The 9,064-nt window shown below is 42.1% G+C and overlaps 1 protein-coding gene across 2 annotated transcripts in view; it reads left to right on the top strand.

Moving 5' to 3' along the window:
• Positions 1-9,064, top strand: part of AS3MT (arsenite methyltransferase) — a 29,188-nt gene that overhangs the window by 15,228 nt on the left and 4,896 nt on the right. For both annotated transcript variants that reach the window (XM_017851669.1, XM_017851668.1), the window contains one exon: positions 3,717-3,851. In XM_017851669.1, the coding sequence (XP_017707158.1) occupies positions 3,717-3,851 (135 nt within the window). The remainder of the gene's footprint in view (positions 1-3,716; positions 3,852-9,064) is intronic.

The raw sequence follows: 9,064 nt of genomic DNA, 5'->3' as shown, positions 1-9,064 counted from the left end.
TTCAAGCAATTCTCCTGCCTCAGTCTCCTGAGTAGCTGGGACTCCAGGCATGTGCCACCACGCCCAGCTAAATTTTTTTTTTTTTTATTTTATTTTAGTAGAGACGGGGTTTCAACATATTGTCCAGGTTGGTCTTGAACTCCTGACCTTGTGATCTGCCCGCCTCAGCCTCCCAAAGTGCTGGGATTACAGGTGTGAGCCACCGCACCCTGCCCTTCCTTCCTTTCTTTTTCTTTCTTTCTCAGGGTCTCACTCTGTCACCTGGACTGGAGTGCAGTGGTGCAATCATGGTTCATGGCAGCTTTGACCTCCTGGGCTCAGGCGATCCTCCTACCTCAGCATCCGAAGTAGCTGGGACTACAGGCTACCATGCCTGGCTGATTTTTGTATTTTCTGTAGAGACAGGCTTTCACCATGTTGCCCAGGCTGCCCTTGAACTCCTGGGCTCAAGCAATCCACCTGCCTTGGCCTCCCAAAGTGCTGAGATTACAGGCGTGGGCCACCACACCTGGTCTTATTTGAAATCTTTCTACTTTTTTGATATAGGCATTTATTGCTATAAACTTTCCTCTTAGTGCTGCTTCTGCTGTATCCCATAGATTTTTGCATGTTGTATTTCCATTTTCATTTGTTTCAAGAAATTTTAAATGTTTCTCCTAATTTCTTCATGGACCCATTGGTTATTCAGTAGTATGTTGTTTAATTTCCATGTGTTTGTGTATTTTCCAAGGTTCTTGTTATTGATTTCTAATTTTACTCCATTGTGGTGAGAAAGATACTTGTTATGATGTCTACTTTTTTGAATTTGTTAAGACTTGTTTTGTGGCCTAAGATATAGTCTATGCTGGAGAATGTTCTATGTGCTATTGAGCACAATGTCTATTCTGCAGCAGTTGGGTGAAATGTTCTGTAAATGTCAGCTAGGCCTCTTTGAGCTAGTATATAATTTAATGTTTCTTTATTATTTTCTGCCTGGATGATCTGTCTTACTGAGAGTGAAGTGTGGTGTTAAAGTCCCCTACTACTATTGCATTACAGTATATTTCTTCTTTTAGATCTATTAATGTTTGCTTTATATACTTCGGAGTTCCAATGTTGGGTGCATACATACTTATATCCTCTTGCTGAACGGACCCCTTTATCATTATATAGTGACCTTCTTTGCTTTTTTTGACAGCCTTGATTCATAGTCTATTTTATCTGATATAAGTATAGCTGCTCCTGTTCTTTTTTGGTTTCCAGTTGCTTGGAATGTCTTTTTTCCACCTCTTCGCTTTCAGTATTTTTATAAAGTAGGTTTCTTGTAGGCAGCATATAATTGGGTCCGATTTTTGTATGCATTCAGCCACTCTATTCCTTTTTTGGGGGTGGAGGTTCCCAAGTTTTATTCAAGAACTCATACAAAATATTCCAGATAAATAAATTTTTATATTCACCTTCCTCCTCTTCTTCGTCCAGGTTAATTTGGAAGTAACTTCATTCATAATAACTCTTTTTGCTGTTAGCAACTACACACAACCAATCACATAGATTATTCTTCAAATATTTTTTGGTGAGATATTTCAAATACCTTTTGGAAAAGCTACCTCAGAAGTCACAGTGATCTTGCTCTTGTTCCTTTCGATGGTTATAATGCTCCACCAAGATTCCCAGCTTTTCCATTCACTTTCATCCTCTCTTGCAAAAACTGCTCAAAATTGGCAGCATCTATGATTCCATTTTCTACAAGGTGGGTGCAGTCAAGGGTGAACGTCAGAACCTGCTTCTTTTTATGCCCCTCTTTGCCACAAGCTTTTTCACAGCACTATGCCTCTTTTTTTTTTTTTTTGAGAAGGAGTCTCGCTCTGTCACCCAGGCTGGAGTGCAGTGGCCAGATCTCAGCTCACTGCAAACTCCGCCTCCCGGGTTTACACCATTCTCCTGCCTCAGCCTCCCGAGTAGCTGGGACTACAGGCACCCGCCACCTCGCCCGGCTATTTTTTAGTAGAGACGGGGTTTCACCGTGTTAGCCAGGATGGTCTCGTCTCGATCTCCTGACCTCGTGATCCGCCCGCCTCGGCCTCCCAAAGTGCTGGGATTACAGGCTTGAGCCACCGTGCCCGGCCAGCACTATGCCTCTTAATTGGAGAATTGAGTCCATTTTCATTCAGTGTTATTATTTATACATAAAGACAACATTTTTTAAAAATTGATGCATAATTAAATTGATATAGATATTTTGGGGGGTTCATATGATAATTTAATACATTAATATAATTGTAAAGATCAAATTAGTGTAATTGGGATAACTATCACCTTCAATATTTGTCTTTTCTTTCTTTCTTTTTCTTTTTTTTTTGAGACGGAGTTTCGCTCTTTTTGCCCAGGCTGGAGTGCAATGGTGCGATCTTGGCTCACCACAACCTCCGCCTCCCAGGCTCAAGCAATTCTCCTGCTTCAGTCTCCCGAGTAGCTGGGATTACAGGCATGTGCCACCATGCCTGGCTAATTTTGTATTTTTAGTAGAGACGGGGTTTTACCATGTTGGTCAGCCTGGTCTCGAACTCCTGACCTCAGGCGATCCATCCGCCTCAGCCTCCCAAAGTGCTGGGATTACGGGTGTGAGCCACCACACCTGGCCCTGTCTTTTATGTTAGAAACATTCAAATTATTGTCTTCTAGCTATTTTGAAATATATATATTATTGTAAACTAGTCACTTTACTGATATATCAAACACTAGGTCTTATTTATTTCATCAAACCCTATATTTGTAACCATTAATCAACTTCTCTTTATCTCCCCCATTCTGTACTTTTTCTGGCCTTTGGTAGCTATCAGTATACTCTCTATCTTAATGAGATCCACTTTTTTAGCTTCCACGTATCAGTGAGAACATATGATATTTGTCTTTCTGTGTTTGCCTTATTTCTCTTAACATAATGACCTGCAGTTCCATGCATGTTGCTGCAACTGACAGGATTTCCTTCTTTTTAAAAATCTGAATAGTATTCCATTGTGTATACATGCCACATTTTCCTCATCCATTCATCCATTGATGGATGCTTAGGTTGATTCCATATCTTGGTTATTGTGATTAATGCTGCAGTCAACAGTCAACGTTAGTTGTGCAGATATTAGGAGTGCAGATATTTCCTTGACATACTGATTTCATTTTCTTTTTCTTTTCTTTTCTTTTTTTTTTTGAGATAGAGTCTCACTCTGTTGTCCAGGCTGGAAAGAAGTGGTGTGATCTCAGCTCACTATAACCTCCGCCTCCTGGGTTCAAGAGATTCTTCTGCCTCAGCCTCCTGAATAGCTTGGATTACAGGCACATGCCACCATACCTGGCTAATTTTTTAATATTTTTAGTAGAGATGGGGGTTTCATCATATTGGCTAGGCTGGTCTCGAACTCCTGACCTCATGATCCTGACCCGCTTCAGCCTCCCAAAGTGCTGGGATTACAGGCATGAGCTATTGTGCCTGGCCAATTTCATTTTTTTAAGATATATACCCAGTAGGGGGATTGCTGGGTCATATAGTAGTTCTATTTTTAATTTTTTGAGGAATCTCCATACTGTTTTCCATAATGGCTGTACTAATTTAAATTCCCACCAACAGTGTGTAAGGATTAGTGCTGGTGAGGATGTGGAGAAAACGGTACTTCTGGGCATTTTTCTTCTATTGAGACTAAAGTTGCAACTCTTAGTATATGTTTTTTTATACTACTGTTTAGGAAGGTGAAATTGTTGAAGTGGATGAAGAAACAGCAGCTATCTTGAAGAATTCACGATTTGCTCAAGATTTTCTGATCAGACCAATTGGAGAGAAGTTGCCAACATCTGGAGGCTGTTCTGCTTTAGAGTTAAAGGTTTGTCTGGCTTTCACTACCTCAGAGAACTATTTTATTTTATTTATTTATTTTTGAGATGGAGTCTCTCTTTCACCCAGGCTGGAGTGCAGTGGTGCGATCTTGGTTCACTGCAACCTCTGCCTCCTGGGTTCAAGCAATTCTCCCTGCCTCAGCCTCCCAATTAGCTGGAATTACAGGCACCCACCACCACGCCCAGATAATTTTTGCATTTTTTAGTAGAGATGGGTTTTCGCCATCTTGGCCAGGCTGGTCTTGAATTCCTGACCTCAGGTATCCCAAAGTGCTGGGATAACAGGCGTCAGCCACTGTGCCCGGCCAGTATGCATACTCTCTTGAGGCACGCTTCTCTTACTGGTCAAATGTTGTTAGAAGGTTATATACCAGTTAAACACTACCATTTTGCCTCTTAATGTGCATGCTTGAACCCACTTGCCCAACTCCTGAGATCTTATTGGGAAGCTGCCGATCACCAGTTTCAGGTGTTTCTGTTTATTGCGAGACTTCCTTCCCTGCTGCTGTCTGCGACCAACTGTGATTTTCGAGAGACAGTTAACAACCACCTGATCATCACTTAATGCTGGCCTGACATTCCTGGTGGAGTCGGTGGGGGGAGCCCTCTCCTGCCCTGCTCACGCCTGACTAGCTATTCTACCTACTTTAACAAGTTCTCCAAAATTCAGAAACCTTTCGTGAGTATTCTGATTTTATAATAATACAGTTATTTGCATAAATTTAGTAAGAGTCTTTTCTTTCAAAACAGGACAATTGGAGACCCTTGGTTATTTTACCAAGATTTTGACTGGAATAACATTTTTAGGTAAAGTTCCAGCAAAGCCAACTTGAAAAGGGCTATATGGCCAAATTCTTGCTGGACTTTATGCAAATGATCAGGCAAAGTATAAGAAGCCTAAAATTTATTTAGCACACAAAGTGGCCTTACTATAATTTGTCTTTAGTATAAAAGGACGAGCTGGGCGCAGAAGTGCACACTCATAATCCCAGCACTTTGGAAAGCTGAGACAGGCAGATTGCTTGAGCCCAGGAGTTTGAGACCAGCCTGGGCAACATGTTGAAACCCCATCTCTACCAAAAATACAAAAAATTAGCTGGGTATGGTGGTGCATGCCGGTAATCCCAGCTACTCAAGAGACTGGAATGGGAGGATTGCTTGAGCTCAGAGAGGTGGAGGGCAAACCACTGCACTTCAGCCTGGGCAACAGAGTGAGACTCTGTCTCAAAAAAAAAAAAAAAAGGCTAGAGAGAGAAATGGTTTCAAAGGAAAACTATAATACTTGTTACTAGATTTCCAGCCTGGACTTTTGTTTTTGAATGCATATTGAATCATTAATTATTTATTGGCTACAATAACCCTCTAAAGATAAACCAGGTTATAATTTTCTTCATGTTTTAGTTTGTGCCCTAAATAGAATAGGTTCCTTTTTATGTTCTGATACACGAATACTCTTCTGACTGTCATATTATTAATGTTATTTATATCTCCTTCTTTTACTTCCAAGGAAACCAGCATCATGGTATTCTAAGGCTAGAGAATTCCTATTTGGAATCGCACTAGTCCTAATCTGCTTTTCACTGCAAATTCCTTGCTGCTAAAATTATATAAGCACCCTTCTCTAGGCCCAGGGACCTATCACAGAAGAGGTAGCTGTGTGAGACTCTAAGGGCCAGTTTTGAGAGGAGTAGTTCAGACCCTCCAAATAAAAAATGGGCACACAGATACCTAAACAGCTGGTAAAATAAGGGACTCTGCCTCCTGGGTTATTATGTGTGTGGCACCTTTTCATCCATCCCAACCATAAAGAATTTCCTGCTTCCCGTAGAATGAAAAGAAAATTCTTACTGAAAGGATATAAAGGTACCTCATGTCAAAGCCTCCTAAGTTTAATACTCTGAGTTATGAGATTTATGCAGATAACATAAATATTTTTTAAAATTTTAGAAGAGGCCAGGCACAGTGGCTCACACCTGTAATCCTAGCACTTTGGGAGGCCAAGGTGGGCAGATTGCCTGAGCTCAGAAGTTTGAGACCAGCCTGGGCAACATGGTGAAACCCCATCTCTACTAAAATACAAAAAAAAAAAAATTAGCTGGGCATGATGCCATACGCCTGTAGTTCCAGCTACTTGGGAGGCTGACACAGGAGAATTGCTTGAGCCCAGGAGGCGGAGGTTGCAGTGAGACGAGATCGAGATCGTGTCACTGCACTCCAGCCTGGCAACGGAGCGAGACTCTGTCTCAAGATAGATAGATAGATAGATAGATAAATAAATAAATAAATAAATAATTTTAGAACAAATTACTGAAAGACCACAAAAAACATTGTAGCACAACAGAAGTCTCTAAATTCCTTAGCTTAAAAGGTTTTAACAATGCTTATGTTTTGTATAGCTAATTGCTGTAAGTCTGTAACTAAAACCAAAATTACAGTAGTGCAACACATAGAAGTTAAAGATAAGTCAAGTTTTTAACCTCACCTTTGGCTTTTTGTTTGTTGGCTTTTATATTAAGAAATTTTAAGGGTTTATGAACGCCTATCCACATCCATTCCCATCTGGCCTAGAACTTTCTTTTTTTTTGGGACAGGGTCTCGCTCTGTCACCTAGGCTGGGGTACAGTGGCGTGATCTCGTCTCACTGCAACCTCTCCCTCACAGGTTCAAGCAATTCTCCTTCCTCAGCCTCCTGAGTAGCTGTGATTACAGGCATGTGCCACCACGCCCAGCTAATTTTTTTTCTTTTTTTTTTTCGTGATGGAGTCTCACTCTGTTGCCCAGGCTAGAGTGCAGTGGTGCGATCTCGGCTCACTGCAACCTCCGCCTCCTCAGTTCAAGCGATTCTTCTGCCTCAGCCTCCAGAGTAGATGGGACTACAGGTGCCTGCCACCACACCTGGCTAATTTTTATTATTTATTTATTTATTTATTTATTTATTTATTTTGAGACAGAGTCCTAATTCTGTGGCCCAGGCTGGGAGTGCAGTGGCGGACCCTCAGGCTCACTGCAAGCTTCCGCCTCAGGGTTTATGGCCATTCTCCTGCCCTCAGCCTGCCGGAGTAGCTGGGGACTACATTCGCTGGGACTACAGGGCGGCCCTGCCACCTCGCCCGGCTAGTTTTGTGTAGTTTTCTTAGTAGAGACGGGGTTTCACCGTGTTAAGCCAGGATGATTCTGGATCTCCTGGACCTCGTGATCCGACCCATCTTGGCCTCCCAAAGTGCTGGGATTACAGGCTTGAGTCACCAAGCCCAGCCTATTTTTTTTTTTTAGTAAAGACGGGGTTTCACCATATTGGCCAGGCTGGTCTCGAACTCCTGACCTCGTGATCTGCCCACCTCAGCCTCCCAAAATGCTGGGATTACAGGCATGAGCCACCATGCCTGGCCCTAATTTATATTTTTAGTAGAAACGGGGTTTCACCATGTTGGTCAGGCTGGTCTCAAACTCCTGACCTCAGTTGATCAACCTGTCTCAGCCTCCCAAAGTGCTGGGATTACAGGCGTGAACCACCACACCTGGCCTGGCCTAGAACTTTCAAATTAGCTATATGTCTTTTGGCTCTAAGCCCCTTGACCATAGGGGTGCCACCAAGGGACAGGATGAACCCAGGGAAGGCAGCCATGCCACCCCAGCAACACAATGAGATAAAATAAAAGTTTGGTCACCACTGATGTTGCCTCTGACAAATCTAGGCCAGAATGAGGAGAAAGTAAATAAAAAATAAAATTCGAAACCCCCAACCATCTGAATGGACCCCTTCTGTTGGCCAAAGTCATTCCAAAGTTAACCTGAAAAACTAGTTCAGGTCATGAAGGGAAAGAGAAGTTGGACATGCCTCATTATTCCCTCCTCCCTTTTGGAATTCAGACACTGCTGACCAGCATTATCTTAAGACTGATAGAACGGACTCTTTAAATCTGATAAGAAACATTTACAATCTGTTCTCTCCAAAGCCTGCTACCTGGAGGCTTCATCTGCATGATAAAACCTTGGTCTACACAACCTTTTATCATAACCTAGACATTCCCTTCTATTGATCCCAGGTCTCTGGATTATAACTCAACCAATTGCCAGTCACAAAATCTTTGAATCTGCCTATGACCTGGAAGCCTCCACTTCCAGTTGTCCCACGTTTCTGGCCTGAACCAATGTACATATTATATGTATTGATTGATGTTTTATATCTCTCTAAAATGTATAAAACCAAGTTATAGGGTGACCACTTGGGGCACATGTTTGCAGATCTCCTGAGGGCTGTGTCACAGGCCACTGGTCACTTATTTGGCTCAGAAAAAAATCTTTCCAAGTATTTTAGAGTTTGACTCTTTTTGTTGACAATATTTAACATCTTACAGTTATGACAGCCTAATTTGAATTTATACAGCTTAACTTCAATAACATACTAAAATTCTGCTCCTTTAAAGCTTGTTCTCAACTGTTTTAGTTTTTATTTTATTTTATTTTATTTTTATTTTTTATTTTAACAGAATTTTACTCTATCACCCAGGCTGGACTGCAGTGGCACAATTTTGGCTCACTGCAGCCGCCACCTCCTGGGTTCAAGTGATTCTCCTGCCCCAGCCTCACAAGTAGCTGAGATTACAGGTGCCAGCCACCATGCCTAGCTAATTTTTTGTATTTTTAGTAGAGGTGGGGTTTCACCATGTTGGCCAGCCTGGTCTCAAACTCCTAACATCAGATGATCCACCAGCCTTGGCCTCCCAAAGTACTGGGATTATAGGCATGAACTACCATGCCCAGGTCTTTCTAGTTCTTGATATCACAAAATTATGTCTTTATTCATTTTGTGCCCCCAAAACATAAACTAGTAATTATTTTAAATGCACTGGTCTCTTAAATCATGTGGAAAACAAAAAGTAGAGTTATAAACCATTGTTAGAGTAATACTAACTTTGCCAGGCGTGGTGGCTCACGCCACCAGGTGAGCCACCCACCTAGGTTGCCCAGCCTGGGCAACAAGAGCGCAACTCCATCTCAAAAAAACAAAAACAAACAGCAACAACAAAACAATACTAGCTTTTTTTTTTTTTTTTTGAGACAGAGCTTCCCTCTTGTTGCCCAGGCTGGAGTGCAATGGCACAGTCTTGGCTCACTGCAACTTCCACCTCCTGGGTTCAAGTGGTTCTCCTGCCTCAGCCTCCTGAGTAGCTGGGACTGCAGGTGCACACCACCGTGC

The sequence above is a fragment of the Rhinopithecus bieti genome, unplaced genomic scaffold (assembly GCF_001698545.2).
Source record: "Rhinopithecus bieti isolate Rb0 unplaced genomic scaffold, ASM169854v2 scaffold_31787, whole genome shotgun sequence".
NCBI lineage: Eukaryota > Metazoa > Chordata > Mammalia > Primates > Cercopithecidae > Rhinopithecus > Rhinopithecus bieti.
The sequence above is the reverse complement of the archived record's forward strand: the minus strand, read 5'-3'. Positions and strand labels throughout refer to the sequence as shown.